The 19,781-nt window shown below is 35.6% G+C and overlaps 2 protein-coding genes across 6 annotated transcripts; one reads left to right on the forward strand and one right to left on the reverse strand.

Moving 5' to 3' along the window:
- Positions 1–347: 347 nt before the first annotated feature.
- On the forward strand, positions 348–12,146 carry LOC121987222 (V-type proton ATPase subunit B 2-like). Of its 4 annotated transcripts, none has more exons than XM_042541115.1 (16): positions 419–483; positions 960–1,042; positions 1,175–1,241; positions 2,457–2,512; positions 2,621–2,719; positions 5,929–5,988; positions 7,350–7,461; positions 7,559–7,767; positions 9,423–9,548; positions 9,667–9,804; positions 10,497–10,647; positions 10,880–10,962; positions 11,087–11,134; positions 11,256–11,309; positions 11,394–11,477; positions 11,558–12,146. In XM_042541115.1, the coding sequence occupies exons 2-16, from the start codon at positions 1,022–1,024 to the stop codon at positions 11,744–11,746; spliced, it is 1,497 nt and encodes a 498-aa protein (XP_042397049.1). In that variant the 5' UTR covers positions 419–483; positions 960–1,021; the 3' UTR covers positions 11,747–12,146. The 4 variants fall into 4 exon arrangements, with proteins under 4 accessions (XP_042397067.1, XP_042397049.1, XP_042397059.1 ...); XM_042541125.1 differs by having other exon boundaries at positions 431–483; positions 987–1,042; XM_042541120.1 differs by lacking the exon at positions 419–483 and adding an exon at positions 519–771.
- A 3,921-nt stretch (positions 12,147–16,067) lies between these two features.
- Positions 16,068–18,452, reverse strand: LOC122015854 (cytokinin dehydrogenase 7-like). 2 transcript variants are annotated; one of them, XM_042573034.1, is made up of 4 exons: positions 17,844–18,452; positions 16,889–17,271; positions 16,568–16,810; positions 16,298–16,482 (listed from the first exon to the last, which is right to left on the reverse strand). In XM_042573034.1, exons 1-4 carry the CDS (start codon positions 18,430–18,432, stop codon positions 16,429–16,431), a joined length of 1,269 nt encoding a protein of 422 aa, XP_042428968.1. In that variant the 5' UTR covers positions 18,433–18,452; the 3' UTR covers positions 16,298–16,428. The 2 variants fall into 2 exon arrangements, with proteins under 2 accessions (XP_042428893.1, XP_042428968.1); XM_042572959.1 differs by having other exon boundaries at positions 16,068–16,810.
- Positions 18,453–19,781: the final 1,329 nt, after the last annotated feature.

The following is a 19,781-nucleotide window of genomic DNA, read 5'->3' on the forward strand; positions in this document are numbered from 1 at the left end:
TCTTGTCTTATTTTTTTTTACAAGAGGTTATTTTCAGGATTCGAACTCGTGATCTTTTGGTCACATAATAATAATTTTATTGTTATGTTAAAGTTTTTTTTTAATTATAAAAAAATATTTAAAATATTTTGATACTCTTTAAATAATATTATAGGTTTGAATTAAGCTATCAAAAGGTGTATTGATATTCTAATTTTTAAATTTTAACAATTAAAAAACTATTTAAATTTTTTATTTTAAAACATTTTAATGGTCCTTTTATTGTTAAGATGTCGAAATAAAATTTTATCATTATATCCATAATCAATTTAGATCTTTATGTTTTTTTTTTTTACTTAGTTAACTATCAAAGATCATCAAAATATATTTTTAAATTTTTGGTAAAAATGCCGTATCAGATTCCATCAAATTTCCTGTAATTATTTCTTCCCTTTCGTCGCGTACTGCTCCGCCTCGTCACTCCCCTCGGCGATCCACTCTTGGGTACGCTTCTGATCGGTCTTCTCAGTGGAAATCTCGTCTCATTGACCTTCCGATTTATGTTTTTCGAGATCTTGGTATCTAAATTGCGTCTGATTAGGAGCGATCTGCTGGTTTAGCGGATCGAATCTATGGATTGGTTTCATCGGTTCGTCACGATTGGTTCCGGTTTAGAAGAGGAAATGACTTAGGTTATCGTTATCGTGGATCTGCATATGCCAATTCTTCTTTAGCTAGTTTCTTAAGGCGCTATGTTTTGATCGATATTCCTCGTTTAAGGACATTTTGGAGGTAAGGAGTCGAATTTATGTTGATAACTATTTGTAGAGTACTTCATCCTTAGGAAGTAGAATTATACTGGGTGCCATTTTTTTTTTTTAGATAGAAAATAAGTCCTCCAATTAGATCACGGCTTAATTTCCTTTCACCTTTGTTTTTTTGTCTGACATGTAATTTTATATTGTTGAATTGCTATCTAGTTCTGACAGTTAAGCTGAAAAGTGCAGTTCGATATGTGTTGACATCGTGATAAGTTGATTGTATGAGCCAAAAGGCCCCAATAGTACGCGTTTTTTTATGTTTTTCTTTACAATTTAGAGGAAAACGTATTTTTCTGTATTAGTATATGGTAGGATATAAATACATGATTGCTTTTAATAAAGATTATGATAGACATGTTACCTAACTTCCTCAGGTTTCAGCCATGGGTGCAACAAAGGTGGGTATTGATATGGAGGAAGGATCACTGGAGATTGGCATGGGTATGGAGATATCGTCATCAGTCTGCTTTTATACTAGCTGAACATTTTTTTTTTCATTAAGATCATCTGATCTATGCTTTTGGCCTTATCTTTGTTTGACCATATAAACTATAAAGAAATTTGATGGGTATCTTGCTACTGATTAATTTTCAGTATATGGAAAGGACTCATTTTAGAGTTGTATGCATATTTGGGCCCAGAACTCACCATGATTTGGTTAGGTTATTTGACTACTTTTTGCATAGTGAAGTTAAGAGAAAAAAGTAGTAAAATAGGTTTAAATTGCATTATCAAACTGAGAATGAAGGGTATACTAAAAATATCTTGAGTTAAATTTGTTATATCTTGGGTTAGAATGTTCAATTTGTGTAGTTGCTTTTGTGAAATTTAAATCTTCCTGAGATCAATATGCTGAGGATTGCTAACAATGTCCAAGGATACAAATGAACTAATTGGGGAGACTGCCTTGGCCTTGTACCAAAGTGTATGGCCTCCCATAGAGTGCAATGGCTGCATAAGATCCATTTATATGGATCCAAGTAGTTGGAACTTTCCTTTTGATGTCATTGTAGTATCTGTTGGCCTCCCCATATTAAAATTTGATCTACTTGAACAACTAACACCATTTTGGTTCTGGACTTTTTCTTGGCTTGCTGATCTATCACATGGAGTTTACTTATGTTGCTTTAAAGCTGGTTCCTTTTTACTAAAGCATTTGAATCCCTAGCACTTATGGGTTCTCTTGTGTTTTTGTTTTTCCAACAGAAGGGAAAACGTTTACATGAAAAACAGTTAAAAGTCATTTCCTTCATCTCCATGTTATTGAACAACCTGAAAAAATTGGGGATGCTACAATGGCATGATTCCGTTTTTTTTATGCTGATTATGAGTCTAAAGAGTATCATTAGAGTTATTAATTGCTGCTGTTGTTATGTTATGATAACAAGCATAGTTTTGCTTTGGTTACTTACATTAAAACGATATAATGCATTGCAAAGTTATATGTTTTTTTGTCTTATTATAAACTTCAATGCTATTCAAGTTTGCATACATTTTCCTATGATTGATGATATAGAGAAATGCAGTAGGTTTTGCTCTCCATTTCTTTTATGACACTTTTTCGGTGATGATTTCATGTTGTATTTCAAGTATCAATGATTTTTTTGTAACATCATAATGTGTTGGAAGTTCATATGTTTTCCTTTTTGGTGACAGAGTACAGGACAGTGTCTGGAGTAGCTGGGCCCCTAGTTATCTTGGATAAAGTGAAGGTATTACATTATCTTACCTCTGATGTATTTTCATTCTGATAAGGCGCACTAATTTTCAATTCTTTGTTTCCCACACTTCACTTTCTCATTATTACAAATGCTTTTCAGGGTCCAAAATACCAGGAGATTGTTAATATTCGATTAGGAGATGGCACTATTCGACGTGGTCAGGTCCTGGAAGTTGACGGTGAAAAAGCTGTTGTGCAGGTGTGAATGATTTTAGACATTCTATTTGAGTTCTGTACAGCATTTATAATTTTTTTCTTTGCATTTTCTGTATGATTGTTGTAAATTGAATATGAATGGTTTGTCCATTGCTCACATGTCTGGTTTGAGTTGCAGAAGGCTTTGAAGATAAATCTTTCTCATTAGTTTTTGATAACTTATCCTTAATTTGTCATATCTTTGTAAACATCTGTTATTTGACTGATGCCCTCAGGAGTTATGAAAATTGAAATATCAAAACTAGCATCTAAGATAAAATTCTGAGTGAAGAACATTCAGAACAGTGCAAGGTAAAGGCACGAACTAGTCACTAAATCACTTCTCTTTGCAGAACTACAAGGAAATAGGTATTTAGAGTTACTAAGAACAATTTTCTTGAATATTAATTGAGGGAGTTGTATGAATCTATCATACTTTATCAGAAGTCTTTTTTGGTGATTTTATGTTATTTCTTTAGTGCTATAAAAATGTTTTGAGCATATGTGTATATTTTGTCATGAAGATTATCAAAAGTTCAAGAACCTAGAAAGAAATGACTACAATGGGAAGTTTATGAATTTTTGTTGTTGTCGGAGAATTCTTTGTGATGAAGCACTAGGATGAATAAATTAACAAAATTCATGAAGAGAACTTTAGTTTGATTAAATTGAAAGAGGAGATAACAAAAGGAGTTGGGGTTTCTTTTAAAAGGTCTATCCTGTAATAAATAACCTATACCTAACATAACGTATTCCCCTTAACAAAAGTTAAATTAACCTAATTTGCTACAGCTAACCAAAATAAAATCATACACTCTTTTAAAACTTGTAAAATATAAACCTTTTCCTACTTCAAAAATTCAAATATCAATGCCCATTTATCTGTATCATTCTTCTTACCAAGGAGAACTCAATTGGGGCAAGCTACCAACGTTTTACAATTTGGGTTTTCTTTTTGGTAATTAATTTAGTGATTGAACATCATCAAAATTTTGACCTTTAACGAACATAATTTATGCATCATCTTTTTCTTTGGTCGGTCAGGTAAGGAATAGTTGCATCTTTGTTTTTCTTCCAATGATTAAGGAAATATCATGACTGACCATGAGGCAGAAATGCTCTGAAAATGATCGCTAAGGACTATGGCAGTGTGGGCTCTAGCACTGAAAGAGTATAACAAGTGACAACATCAACAAGATGAGATAGAGGCTCAAACACTTTCTAATGAGATAACAAATTTCTGATTAGAAATGATTGTTTATCAGAAAACTAAATGCATAAGCATTGTAAATTTGTAATCACTTTTTAATACACTATAATTCAATACTGAAACAAAGAAGAATATTAGAGGAGTGTTTGTGAGATAAGTTGAGTTCATGAATACAAGTGGACAATCTATTGTATCATCATATACTTTATTGTAATTATTTACCTCCATTCACATAATCTGGGACGGGTCGTGAGGGGCATTGGGTGAGCGTAATCATCTTTTGTTACAATATACTTTATTGTAATTATTACTTAATACAATTTCACTATGGGTATTGACATATGTCTGTTGTAGAAGCTCTATAGAGCTCTCATTGTGGTGATAAGAAATTGACAAGGAAACTAACTCTCTAGGTTGTCAAGCTATAATAAAGTCATAGGTAACTATAAAGGGTTAAATACCAATAATGTCTCAATAAATTAATAATCACACAAATATTTGCATGCTTTGTTATGTTTCTTCATTTTCGATTTCTCAAGGTAGTATGAACAAGATAATTTGCGATCTAAAGTCCTAGTGACTAGCATATCAAATTGTTCTTGAAATGGTCAACTCACCAAGGGCCTCATCAAGGTAGATTTTGTGGTTTAGTACTGTTCTCTGAAAGGGTTACTTCTCTAAGGTAGATTCTTGTGGTTTAATTAAATGCTCTTTATTCTAAAGAGAAGCGTTAATTTGGCAAGATAATAGGGTTGATTAGCTTATGGTTAGAAAGTGTCAAATCATCACATGAAACCTTTGAGTTATGTGATTCAATTTAAACTTCTTTGGATTTTGAACAAGGGTCTTAAGTGAAGTAGGAATTTTGGGTGTTGTCTTCAGTGTTGGTTCCATTTTGGAAATGGTGCAGGACTCTGTGAGAGGGAAGCCTTCCACTAGGTGTGCTGGTGGGTTGGAAGAAGGGAACGAGAATCGTGGGTTGCAGATCTTGTCAGTGGAAGGTATAAACCATAGATCTAAACTGGTGGCGATGTCGGATCCGGCCCAAAAGATGCTGGTGATTTTTTACCAGAGAGGGCTTGCCTGTTGTCGGGGCGGTGACTCCTTGTTGGTTTGGCAGACGATACAGTGCAACGATTATTTGCTGTGTGTAATGGAGATGAAGATGATGCACCTTGTATAGTGGAGGATGAGTTATTGGCATGGGAATGTGCAGTGGCCTATGAGAGACACATCGTTGAGGAGAGATGCTGGCTTCAGTAGGCAACTGGAAATTTTCAGCAATAGATGAGGAGAGGATGATGCAATGGTTTAGGTGAGGGAGGCAGAGTATGGGTCTGGATTCTTCAAGGATGCTGCTCCAAACCACCTGTGTGCTCCTCATGCAATCTAATTGGGGAACAAATCTGGAAGAGGTTTTGGAAGGTCGGAGCATAAAGGCTCAAAGGTATAGGGTAACTTTGTGGGAGAGGAAGAATGGGAACATGGTACTAAACCAATTTCCCCTTTGATGCAAGATCAAGATGAACAAAACTCAAAGAAGAGGAATATCAATCTTACCAAGCAAATTCAAGTTTTATTACCTGAAAAGAGGGGATTGCTGACTCTTTTAAGGACCAACCCTAACCCTAATCCTACAAACTTGGTAAACTAATAACTTTTAAAACACATAAACTTCTACTTCCATATTTGAAATTTCCTTATTAAACTGAATCTCCTACGTGAAATATATGCTAGGATTTGGGTTATTGGAAGAGAAGAAGAGTAGAAATTTGCAATAATCTGTTGTCACAGATGTTACATATAAGTTGCATGGAAATCAGTAATGCTCTAGTCTATAAATATAGTATGCTATTTGTCAAGTGTGTCACTTTGTTGCTAGGTAAGAAAATATTACATTTCATTCTTGCTTTAGAACTCAATAGAGATATTGGGGGATCTAGAACTATTTTGTTTTTAAAGTTGTCAGATTTTTATCTTCTCTTGCACACTATGTTGAATAGGTTTTCGAAGGGACTTCAGGAATTGACAACAAATACACCACTGTGCAATTCACTGGCGAGGTGATAGTTTTTAACATTCTTGTATGAAATTTGAGCACGTACATATTTCTCCACTATGTTTTAGCATTTTTTTTTCTTTTTTATAAAATGTATTCTAATCAGTTCTGAACTATAAGATTGAAAATCTTTTATGTGTGATAACCAAGTAAGCATACAACTATTTCCTGTTACTTCACTTGAGCTTTAGATATCATGCAAACAGTGCATGGTGTCTCTGTCTCCGTTCATGAGTTTATAAATTGTACAGTCATTCAGACTACTATGTATGATGCTATAACTTTGAGCTTTGAACAACAAACAAGAAGGCATGGTTGCCTTCTACTACCATGGCTATCACTTTTTGTTAGTCTGGTAGTATGTCCAACATTTATCTTATGCAAGTATGGTATGCTCTTTCCTAGCTGAATCAATTTAATGAATTAGAATATTCTGGAGCAAGCTCTCTCCTAGACGTGTAGAGGAGTTGAAAAAATTGCTAATTTCTCATGACTTGCACTACAAATGACTTGTTATGGTTTATTTTATTTAGTTTCTTTGGTATTAGAGACCTTAGTTTTTGCTATAGTCATTTTCAAATTTTATCTCAAAGAAGATTGATGTTTTGGGTCAAATTTTGACAAGATCTACAAAACCTGAGAATCAATCACGATCCAAACAACAAAATTTTTTGAAAAAAAACTAAACATTGAAAAACTAACCTACCAAATAGCCAAAACTACCATTTCTACTTTAATTCAAACAACTAAAAATTTCTGGCATACATTAAAATGAATGCAATTTAGGATAAGTTGACCAGGTCAATTTTCTCTGACTGGGTTGGGATCTCTTTTTCATAAAATCTGATCTTATCCAACCCCTACCACCCCTTTCTTATTACTCTGCACTAGTTTGTCATTGAAGAATGTGCACGATGCAATTAGACAGTATTTATCTATGACGGTTTATACTATTGTCAAATAACATAAATGCCTATTTCATGTCAAATAACTTAAAACTAGTTAGGACTTTCTAGAGTTCAATTTGTAAATGCAAATTAACTTTCTAACCCTGGAATTAGCATAAAATGATTTCTTTTACAATAGTGTCAATTTGAATCTTCTTCTTGTACTTGTATCCTCGAGTCATTGCGTCAATATTTTATGTTTCAACCTTTGTCATAATTGTCATATTCATTTCACGTCATCATGTCATGTGTATGTTCAGTATTATTCAACTTTAGTCATCATCCACATCTAAAAATTCAGTAGCTTGTGATCTAATTATACTTAGTTACTTAATAAGAGTTCTTACTTCTTTCATGTTACTTTTAATTGTTGTTGGGCTTCCTGCATGATGCTGACTTCTATATTTTCTTGGTTTAGGTTCTAAAGACCCCTGTCTCACTTGATATGCTTGGACGCATTTTTAATGGTTCTGGAAAACCTATAGATAATGGCCCTCCTATTTTGCCGGAAGCTTATTTGGATATATCTGGTTAGTATAAAAAATTGGTTTACCTTTCAAAGCCTGACAGTGCACTAATTTCTACCCTCAAGGATTATTTACTCTCTGTGATTGGCATTTGTTCCAGGAAGTTCCATTAATCCCAGTGAAAGAACCTATCCTGAAGAAATGATCCAAACTGGAATATCAACCATTGATGTTATGAATTCTATTGCTCGAGGGCAGAAGATCCCCCTCTTTTCTGCTGCCGGCCTCCCTCACAACGAAATAGCTGCTCAGATCTGTCGTCAGGCTGGTTTGGTGAAACGTTTAGAAAAAACTGACAACCTTTTGGAGGTATCCTGACTTCATTTATCTTATTTAATTACTAGTACTAAGGACATTTAGGCGATTAATTTAGCATACTTTAAGACTTGAAATTGTGTTATTTCAGCAAGATATTCAGGTTTATAGCATGGGCCCATACCAATTTGTTTCTGAAAGCAATAGCACCAACACTTTCACCTCAATACACCCATGTTAGCTATTGTAATTGACTAAAAAAACTCCCACCACAGATCAACCTCAACCTTCGTGTCTTGATCTGTATGACAATCATATCTTTAATTGTGTTTGTTGTTTTTTTTTGATAAAATTAACAGGTTGTTTCCTAATTAAATTACAACGTTTATTTGCACTTGATTTAAATACATTCTATAGATTGTAAAATTTGTTGAGTTGGTGTTTCTACATTGACATGGAGCATTAATGTCCAATAGGGTTTATGGATGGGCTACATGAAAAGTCAAGTTCTCATAGTTGGTTTGCCATTGTATCTTGTTCTCTGTATCATCACGCCTTGAAATCCAGTAGGGATAATTGATAATATTGGACTTCTCATCTCCACCAAGAGTTTGTTGAAAATGACAAAAATCAAGGTTTGCAACTGGAATTGTGTGAAATGGAGATGAAAAGGAGAAGAAAGGAAAGACCAAAACTTTGTTTGAAGGAAGAAAGGAGTTGGTGGATCGTAAAGTTCCAGTTGAAGGTATGGGGCGAGTTTGTGCCATTCCTGTTTGTGATTTCCAGTGTGGAAGCGAGTGAGTTTAGGGTCTGTGGAGAGTTCTGGAAGTCATGTTTGTCAAGAAGTGGAGACTGATAGGTAAGTTAGGATTTGTTCGAATGTTTAGTAACGCTATAACTGAAACAATTATGAAATTATTAATAAATTAAGTATTTTAATCAAATTAAATCAGATTTTGAATTTCATATTGATTATAGTAAATCAAAGTTTAACATAATTAATTTAACAATTAAATAAATTTAAATCTAATATAATTAACTAAGATTGATTTAATCAGAATTAGTTTAATTTAATTTGATTTAAATTATATTTATTTAATAAAATGGAATTTAAATTGATTAAATAATGAATTAAATTAATCAAATTTTAAATCATAGATTCATTTAATTAAATTAAATAAAATTTAATTTAATTAATCTAACTAGAATTAGATTTTTAAAATAGGAATTTGAATCTAATATTATTAATTAAATTTAATTATATTAATTAAAACTGAGTTAATTAGAATTGAAATTGATTGAAATTGTTACTTTGTTCTTTCCATATTTTTTAATTATTAATTTTGTTTTTCTTGAATTTTTTTACCAAATTTCAATTGGATCGATTCAAGATAGCTGATGTCTAGGTTTACTGCCAGCCATGGAACAAACTACCAAAAGTAGGTTACTTTAGATATACAATTAAAATGCAGGACCTAATTATTATGCTTATTTCACATTCTTAATTAATCATTAATGAGTGCAAAATTATGAAGATTGCCTTTTATGTTTGTATTTGTTTAACTTACAGGTATAGGTAATATAGGAAGTGATGTGTTTAGTTGCAATAACTATAACACTATTTTTACTTCTATCACCATCAAATCTAGTAATTTTTACTTTGACACTTGGGCATATATATTCATATATTTGTTTCCTTCTATCTGCAGGGTGAGGAAGACAATTTTGCTATCGTATTTGCTGCCATGGGAGTCAACATGGAAACTGCACAGTTTTTCAAGCGTGATTTCGAAGAGAATGGTTCTATGGAAAGAGTGACACTCTTTCTAAATTTGGTAGGTTATTTAATATTTCTATAATAAGTACCTCATGGTATTATATCTTTTCCCTGCCAATGTCTAACGTGTAATAAATGGGTTAAGAATATATTCAGTTTCATACAATTTTGTCCAGGCAAATGACCCCACAATTGAGCGCATTATCACTCCACGAATTGCTCTCACAACAGCAGAATATTTAGCTTATGAATGTGGGAAGCACGTGCTTGTCATCTTAACTGACATGAGCTCATATGCTGATGCTCTTCGTGAGGTAGGACTCCATTCTAGTTCTTTTTCTGAATGTTCATATCATTTTTTTTTATCTCATCAAATTTGTTTTTATATAGGTATCATGTCTAGAATGTATGCTATAAAATTTAATTGCAGAAGGAATTCTTTATGCTCTTGAAGCAATAGCGTTATATTGTTTTATTTTATGTTAATCTCTTGAGATGGTGATGGGCTAGCAATCTTCTTATGGCATGCGATATGTTTATTTTTTTAAAAAAAATATAATAACGATTTTTTATGTTTTATGATAAATGAGTGAAATCTTGTCAGCCTGTTTACATAATGATATCATGTCACCCTCTGATTTTGCCTCTAAAGTTTGTATTTCATGGTGTTTAGTGTTCTTGTTGTGTTATCGGCTATCTTAACAGCCTATCATTGTGTTGCATCATTGTATCATACCATTGCTTCCTTGAGAGTATTAAGCTGCACACTTTAAACATAGGGTTCTACGCAGCAAGTGTAGTCCAAAATGGAGTTTTATTCTGTGCACATGCCTGTACTCGTTTCATCTTTCTCTACCAATTTAGTTTCACTTTAAGCTCTAATTAGTTTGTATTCAGGCAAATTGCATCGTAAAAAACTTTATGATTCTCATTTTAGCTCAAGCCCTTCCAATTGTTGATGTGCAACTTGATGAATTAAATGTTTTCTTTACCTTAATGGTTTTAGGTATCAGCAGCCCGCGAGGAGGTGCCGGGTAGGCGTGGTTATCCTGGATATATGTATACTGATCTGGCAACTATATATGAGCGAGCTGGACGTATCGAAGGTAGAAAAGGCTCCATTACACAGATACCCATCTTAACCATGCCCAATGATGGTATGTATTGTATTTGACTTTTTGATAACTCACTAATTCTTTTCTTTTCTTATTCTCTTCCCAATCGAAGGTTTAGACGTAGAATTCTCTTGGAAATAATTGGTATATAATATCTGCAACTGCATGAGATTATGCTCTCTATATTTTGATAATGTTATGCTTTATCCCATTTGCAGTATATTTGGGAAGAATAATTGGATTATTTGGATTGAAATTTTGCATTTCTGAACAGATATAACACATCCTACTCCCGATCTCACTGGTTATATCACTGAAGGTCAAATATATATTGATAGGCAGCTTCATAATCGGCAGGTAATTTACATCAGACACTTGTCCCTAATATAGTGGCTCATTAGTCTACCATTTGTTACTTTGTCTCATGGAAGAATATACTTGTCCTAGGGGATTTATTGGACTAATCTCTTCTACAATGCAGATATATCCTCCAATCAACGTTCTCCCTTCTTTGTCTCGGTTGATGAAAGTTAGTTTCTTTACAGATTTTATATTTTCTTTTCCAAATCATGGAGATTGTATGTTATCCTGCGAATGACAAATTCCTTTCTTAATTTAGTTCATTCTAATTTTATTCATTCACCTTGCAGAGTGCTATTGGTGAAGGCATGACTCGTCGTGATCATGCAGACGTTTCCAACCAGGTTTGCATAGGTCCTCACACCGATTGCATTTATACTTTTGCATTTGAATCTCCATTCATTCGACTGTTTTCCTTCATTATACAGCTCTATGCCAATTATGCCATTGGAAAGGATGTTCAAGCAATGAAAGCGGTCGTGGGAGAGGAGGCTCTGTCATCTGAGGATTTGGTTATTTTCTCTCCTTCCTTTGTTTGTATGACCATGCAAAAACAAATGACCCTGACCTTTTCACAATCTTTGTGGTGCAGCTCTACCTGGAGTTCCTGGACAAGTTTGAAAGGAAATTTGTTGCACAAGGGGCTTATGACACCCGCAACATATTCCAATCCCTTGATCTCGCATGGACTCTGCTACGTATCTTCCCTCGCGAGCTTCTCCACCGTATTCCTGCAAAGACCCTAGACCAGTATTACAGTAGAGAAGCAGCAGCACACTAATTTCCTCGGACAACTCTAAGATCTTCATTGATGTCTGCATGAATAAGTTGCTGCTGTACTAAAAGCTCAGAAACTCAGGCTCCTTTTTCTTGGTTAAATCTCTATATCCAATTTTTTTTTTTTTTCGTTTGCAGTTAATAGAGTAATTTTATTGCCTGGGCACACCTTTTGTAACAATATGCTCTTATACACCACTCGATTCTGCTTAAAGTGGAGAGCTTTAAGCGGCCTGTATGTTGTCGGAAGCCTTCCTCGGATTGACTTAGTATTTTTTTTTTTTGGTGCGATGATAAAAACCATATGGCTCTTTCTTCCCACAGGAAACTTTATTTGGATCGCCTGAGCGTTTTGTATGTTGGCACAATCTTGATGGTATATCAAACTAACATTTTCAATGCTGTGTCGGATATTAGATCGGTTTATACATCATCATAAAACAATAAATTGCTTCAATAACTAGGTATACTATTTCTTCGCTCATTTACTTGTAATTGGTCATGTTCTGTATTGCTCTCCGCTGCTTGTTTGATCGAAGTTACGAGTGGTATTTGTGAATTTTCCATCTTTTTTTTCTTGTTAGCCTCTCAATTTAATGTACCTGGTTCCATTGCGATTTGCGAATGACTTGTGTTTTGGCGCATCTTTTTAATCTTGTAGGTATGCTATTTCCTACTCATGCAGGAGCCATTCACTCTACACCAGTTCATCCTCGAGTCCATGTAGAAGAAAGTAACAGGAGAAGGCACACACACCTTTTGCCACATGTATAGCGCCGTTTTGTCGATAACAATAACGGGAGATGGTTACTCGCCAACAGACTATTTTAGATTTGTTATTTTAATGATCCTTTTAGTATCGGTCCCATAGATATATAAAAAGGTAAATATAGATATATAAGAGTTGGGCGCATGATGAAATAATTTTATATCATCGATTCTTAAAAATTGATCTTAACCATTATACTAGAGATATCATATGTCGATAGTGTTACATCAGAGAGATGAGGATGTATTTGGGTGGTCCTCGAGCATATTCAATGAGCACGTCTCAACTACCTCTTAATAAATACATGAGCCTCAAGAACCGTGTTTCTGATAATACTTCCTATTTGTTTTTTTTAAATAAAATAAAATACTTTCTTAGTGTGGACACCAATCTTAAAGGATGCTCTACGTTCCGTATGGTGGACGATATGCAATAAATGTAGTTGCAAAGTTTTATTAGGCTGCAAGAAAAGATTTCAACATTTTAGCAAAGAGCATCGTCAACTACTTAAAAGTACTTGACTTTTGAATTTAATGTGGAGCTCTCTCACCTTATTTTGCTTGTCTCATTCTCGCTCAAAGATTAAAAACATTTCAGAATCAATAATCCATTAATTCCAATCAATTATATTAATAGTCATATTTATACCTGCTTTACTCCCATGAGTTGACGTAGTTGCTACGTATGCTTGAGGTCTTAAAATAAATTTTTAACGAATATGAAAATATCTTAGGTATATGATCTTTCTCATATAAAGGACTATTATGCTAAGACAAATGTTCTCTATAATTTACTCCATTCTAAAGTATATGAGGTCACCTTGGAGCGATTAATAAGGTGACAACTATATATATATATATATTAAAGGTAAAATTTAATTGTCTTAATGCTAGAGTTAAAAAAAAATACTATTAAATATATACCCTGTGAAAATCAAATTTTTTTTAACTTAGAACACTATAACTTAATTCCTAAATACTAGACAAAATTTAATTTCATTTAAAATTATTTACTATCATTCTATTTTCAAATATTTTCTTCTTGAAATTATATAATTTGTATTATATCCATCCGTCTTCACTATATAGCACATGTATAAATTTGGCAATCATTAAGAACTTTGCTAAAATTGCTTATAGTCAAGAATTGTTTCAATCGATCGATACTTATCAAACACTTTCAATTAAAAATATTTAAAAGTCAATAGTTGACGTGTCAATTGACTTATGGCTGTTCTTGTGTGTGTAAATAAATTATGTGATATTTTAGGCATATAAACTAATAGGCATTTTCTATATCTACAAAAATAAGTACTTACGCAAAAATTCATTGATTAACCACCTTTCATGCATAATCCTTTAGTACAACGTCTAAACGTCTAAAAGGAAATGAATTGATGTACTCTTTAATTTCCACGTAATATAGTTGTAATTCATTTGGAAAGATTAACTCCAAGAATCAAGAAGGCCATTAAAAATAAAAAAAATAATAATAATGAAATTAAGAAAATATATAGTCGTTATCTATCGTACTCTTCTCCAAGATATGTATGAATGAAATCTACGACACATGCAATGTCATTGTGATAGGTGTCGACCACATTGAGTACCAAGAATGGTCCCGACAAAGAAACTTGATAACTTAAATGTCAACTCTAATTAACAAGATCCTCCAGAATCTAAATTAATAGATATGATCCATTGACGTTGCCCTCTAGATCTCCTCTATCTCCCAAGCAAGCAAGACGTCAATTGCGACGTATATGTTTTGGTAAAAAATTTATAACAAAATTATATATTGATCGTCTGAAACCGCAATGATCATCCAAAGTAAGGTGGAGATAAGAATTCCATTTCCTTAATTAGTTTTAGTTGACTTATTAGACCTAAGTTAGCGTCCCACTTGTATCGACTTTTGCATACTATATATTAGTGTAAGTGGTTGCTTGCCAACCTTCGATCAATTACTATTCAAACTTGTTGATTTTAGCATTGCATACATGTGAATTTTCTAATATTTTCTAAAGTTTGTAGATAATTTTTATCCATATTAATTAGTTACTCCCCTGGTATATATTGAGATGGTCTATCTTAGTGATTAGATTTTTTTTAACCATAATCAATATTAAACAATTGATATTAAAAGTTTTTTTATTGATGAAGTTTTTGATAATAATTAAATAATTAAATAATTAAATTAATAATTAAAAAGTACCATTATCATATATGATGTGGTGGTAAAGGAGGGCCGTCCAATTTGAATTAGAAGCGGGGTTAGTTGTCAATGTGGAAGTCAAAGTTAAGGTAGTCAACGCCAGAGAGTTAACGGGCTCACCCATAGTGGCCGAGCGAAGGTCGACTACAATTGCTGATCGGGACCGGCAATGTCCGATCGGCAGATGGCTTCTCTGAGCAGAACACTACGGCCAAATCCTCAGGCACTTAGTACGGATCGAGGAGTGAGACCGGAGCACTTGTCCGATCAGGTGGAGACAGTCTACTGGACTCGGTTACCGCAGGGGAGAGCAACCGAACCCCGATTGAGCGGAGGGGTCCGCAGTCGAGCGGTTACCCTGCTCGACTGAGCAAAGGGATCATTGACGTATCTCTTAGTATCCTTTTTGGAGATAGTGTTGTCAACACAAGGCATGGTCAATAGGCAGATCGTACGACGGAAGTTTCCACTATCTCATCAGGGATTTGCATGTCTTGCTAAGGTATGATGTCAGAGACACTTTTTTGACATGCCCTTTCATGGGATGGTTGGGGAAGCGCGCTCATGCCTTGGGGAGCATGCGCGTTGCCCACCAGGACACTATATAAAGGGGGTTCATGTATCGGCAGATTGGAGGTATGCATTATTTATTATTCATGCTCGTGCTTGCAGTTGTTTTATTTTCTTCCATCTTTCTGGTGACTGATTTGAGCGTCAGAGGGCCAACGCTGAGGACCCCTTATCTAACTCGGTATTAATATTTCTTGTGTTGTAGAGTGGAATAGATTCTATACGCGGTCAATTACTTGTCATTAATAGTTTTAACCATAAACCTTATATGTTGATTTGACGAATTTAGTATTAAAATTATTATAATCAAAATTTTTAATGAAAACTTATTCATAGTGAATCATACCATTTTAATAACTAATTTGAACTACTTCCATGCACTGAATTGATCTCGAACCTAATTGAGTTATATTGCAACTTTCACCTTCTTTTGAAGCCTAATCAAAGAGCAAGACTTATCATTCTAGAACTTAGAGAACCCAAGTTTATTTAAATTTCCCCATCAAGGCCTAAACCTATAATTAATGAGATCTTCCCCAAACCCATGCCTAAACTACAACTACCACTATACTACTCCTAGGCAAGTTCTTCATTCATTAAGCAACTTGAACCCCCATAGTCAAAAACTCCAAAACCTCCAATTTCAACATACCTCATCAATTTGTCCAAGGAACCTAACTCTCAAGTCAAATCGATATCATTGTAGTCAATTTGTCTAAAGAGATGATCAACAATAAGGCTTGAACAACCACAACAACTAGCTAGTTTTCCCAAGTCTTCCTTTTATTATTGATCATGAAAACAAGATCCCACCAAACAATAGAAATCTTCCCTAGAAGTAGAAACCTAAATTCATTTAGCTATACTAACTATATAGCTAGATCTTTGCATGCAAATGCATGCATGCATTATTATGTTCTTGCGTCCTAGTGTTTTAATTAATTATTACACTGCAAATATGTGTTGCCCTGGAGCCAGCAGTGCCTTGGGGTCATATCTCCTCTTCAACTGAACAAACTTTTCCCACTTCACTGACCCAAAATGCCTCTCCCAGTCTCCCTGCGACGTGTACTGAGGCAGATACTGCTTCACCTCGATCCCATGCTGCTGGCAGAACCCTAACACTTCATCATTTAGGGCACCAAAGCTTCTCCAGTCCTCCACTGTGGCTGCAGTCCAAAGGAACCCTACAACATAGAAGACCTCCTCATCAGGCACCGTGGCAGTCATGAGATCATTCCACCTGTTCTTGTTCATGGGGTAGAGAAGTACGAGGCCTGTGGGGTTGATGTTGTGAAGGATCCCTTGGAAGACTCCGATTTGGAAGTCCCTGACTCTGGACTTGGGTAGGAAGAGATTGAGCCAAGGATGAAAAACACGAGTACTGCTGGTGGAGTTGCCTTCTACTCTTTGTATCTCGATGTGGACTCTGTCGAGGAACTCGAGGTAAGTCACGTCGTTGCTGAAGTTGAAGCCAGGGACAAAGTTTAGCTCTCCCAGCAGGCCTTCGATTTTCTGAGATTTATATCAAGAATATATAATTTTAATTTAATTAGCTAGATTTTATAAAATGATTTAATTTGTAGATCATACCTGGTCTGCTACAGTGTTTGAGTCATAGTACATGGCTCCTTCCAAAAAGTAGAGCGTGTCGAACTCGGCCGCCAGCCGGTTGATGCTCTCGACTGCCTGGTTCGAGTAGAATGTGGAGTTGTCGACTGATTGATGGTTTAGCATGACCTCCCCCTCTACGTAGTCGAACCCGATCGGGTCAGGTTTGGAAATCAACAACTCTTGATCCTTGGTAAAGTTGCCTAAGTCAGTATAGAATAGCCTCAGCCATCGGACCCGTGCCGGTGCCGGTCGGAGAGCAATGCGGGCCCGAGTGATGATCCCGAGCTGACCGAGCCCGCCAAGGGCTCCATAGAACAAATCTTGATTCGACTCGCCCGAGCACGTTATTAGTTCACCTTGTCCTGTGATGTAATTTTACCATAATTAAATATTTATCTTAAAAATCGAAATAAAGTGACCCAAGGAATTAAAACGTATAGCAACTTTTTGCTGACTTCTTTCCTAATTATTAATTAGCCTCAAACCAAAATAGCTTCTTGTCTCATCTTCTTGGAAATAAATAAGCAACAAATATTGGTGCCGAATTTCTTTTTTGGGGGGGAAAATCGATGCACGATTTAACAAAGTCCTTGTGACGTTGATGGACTCCAAATTAAATTGCCCATTGGAATTTATATATATTTATATAGAAAAACAGATTTTGTAATTTGATATTTTAAAACAAAAAGCTAATAAAATACTTATAAATCATTTTCAAATTAATTTATTGTTTTTTTTCAGTCATCTAAAAAATCGACACGACGGTCATGTCGCATATGTCAATACTCGGTGAAATGAACATTAATATACGTAAGCATCTTAATTAATATATACTTTAATATAATATAATATTTATTTTTTTAAGAATTAATTTCAGTGTTGATGCGTATAATTAATTATTTAGCCCTTTAAATAATGAGTTAATTAATTTTACCAGTTAGGACGTCCAATTCGTAGACGGTGGAGATCTGCGGGCCGTGCCGGAAAACCTGCCCGCCGATGCCGGCGTTCGACAACGTGCCTCCGACGGTCAAGTACAAGTAGTCCGTCCACGATGGCGGCGACAACCCTAGTTTCAGCGTCTCCTCCAGCACCTCGATCCACAGATGCTCTCCGCCGGCGTCCACGTACATGCCCTCCGTCGACACATTGATCCGTCGCCTCCTGCCGCTGTCGCCGAGCGCCGCCATGTCGATGACCACACCGTCGGGCGCGAAGGCCTGCCCGTGGACGGAGTGCCCGTTGCCGCGGGCGGCGACGGGCACCCGAGTCTCAACGCCGTGCACAAAGCGGAGGAGCACCGCGATGTCCTCCACCGACGAGGGGCGGAGCACGGCCGCCGGAGGCGGCGCGCTGGTGACGCTACCGTAGTCGGTGGCGAACCTGGCGGTGGCGTTGCTGCTGGAATCGAGTTTGCTCGCGATCTCGCGCGGGACTTGGTCGAGCCACGTCGCCGAGATTACTGCGGCGCTCGCGGCGACGGCGAGGAGCGCGACGGCGAGCGCAAGGCGGTTGAATGCCATTCCGCGTATAATTAAATGAACACAGCGGTGGACTAATTAAGTCGAAGCGGACTATTAATTTATAGCACTGGTAATGGCAATCGTAATAATAAGATAAAAAGTAACCTAATTAATTTTATTCAATTTAAATTTATTATATTTGGCATCACAATTAAAATAGATATCATAATAGATATCATAATTAAGATTGATATAAATAAAATAGTAAAAATAATAATTTCAAATCTATTATATTTATTACCATTAATCCTGTCCAAAAATCATGAAGAACGTTGGCTAGAGATGTGACTCCTCGGTTAACTTTGTGAAGACTCAGAAACATAGTGCCGAGGGAAGGGGTCCCCAGTGTTGGCTCTTTGACGCTCAAGTCAGTCATCGGAATCGTAGAAATAAGATGGAGCAACGTAGTAGTAGTGAAAGCACAAGCGTAAATAATAAATAGCGCATACCTCCATCAGTGCATGAGTCTCCCTTTATATAGTACTACAGTAGGCAACGTGCATGCTCCCCAAGACATGGACACGTTTTCCTAACTGTCCAATGAAAAAATATGTCAGGAAAGTATCTGTGACACCATACCTTAAGAGGGCATGCAAATATCTGACAAGACAGTAGAAGGTTCTGTCGTACAATTTATCTGTTGACCATGCCCTATTGTCAATGGCATTACCTCCCAGAGGGATATTAAGAGATATGAGAGGGGCCCCACTATTTGGCCGAGCAAGATAGCCGCTTGACTAAGATTCTCCGCCTGGTTGACTTCAGTTGCTCTTCTTCGTAATGACTTAGTTCAGTGGATTAATTAAGTCGAAGCGGACTATTAATTTATAGCACTGGTAATGACAATCATAATAATAAGAAAAAAGTAACCTAATTAATCTCATTCAATTTAGATTTATTATATTTGACATCACAATTAAAATAGATATCATAATTAATATTGATATAAATAAAATAGTAAAAAAAATAATTCCAAATCTATTATATTTATTACCATTAATCCTGTCCAAAAATCATGAAGAACGCTGACTAGGGATGTGGCTCCTGCCGAGTCAGGGAAGGGATCCTCAGTGTTGGCTCTTTGACGCTCAAGTCAGTCACGGAATCGTAGAAATAAGGTGGAGCAACGTAGTAGTAGTGAAAGCACAAGCGTGAATAATAAATAACGCATACCTCCATCAGTGCATGTGTTTCCCCTTTATATAGTACTATAGTAGGCAACGTGCATGCTCCCCAAGACATGGACACATTTTCCTAACTGTCCAATGAAAAGATATGTCAGGAAAGTGTCTGTGACACCATACCTTAAGAGGGCATGCAAATCTCTGACAAGCCAGTAGAAGGTTCTG

The sequence above is a fragment of the Zingiber officinale genome, chromosome 1B (genome assembly GCF_018446385.1).
Source record: "Zingiber officinale cultivar Zhangliang chromosome 1B, Zo_v1.1, whole genome shotgun sequence".
Taxonomy (NCBI): Eukaryota; Viridiplantae; Streptophyta; class Magnoliopsida; order Zingiberales; family Zingiberaceae; genus Zingiber; species Zingiber officinale.

Coding starts and splice junctions, on each gene's coding strand:
- LOC122015854 (XM_042572959.1), bottom strand. CDS start 18,432: ATGGCATTCAACCGCCTTGCGCTCGCCGTCGCGCTCCTCGCCGTCGCC. Junction 17,272..17,843: donor CGAATTGGACGTCCTAACTG/GTAAAATTAATT, acceptor ATTACATCACAG/GACAAGGTGAACTAATAACG. Junction 16,811..16,888: donor CAAACACTGTAGCAGACCAG/GTATGATCTACA, acceptor TATAAATCTCAG/AAAATCGAAGGCCTGCTGGG.
- LOC121987222 (XM_042541115.1), top strand. CDS start 1,022: ATGAGCCAAAAGGCCCCAATA. Junction 1,242..2,456: donor ATCACTGGAGATTGGCATGG/GTATGGAGATAT, acceptor TTTTGGTGACAG/AGTACAGGACAGTGTCTGGA. Junction 2,513..2,620: donor TTATCTTGGATAAAGTGAAG/GTATTACATTAT, acceptor AATGCTTTTCAG/GGTCCAAAATACCAGGAGAT.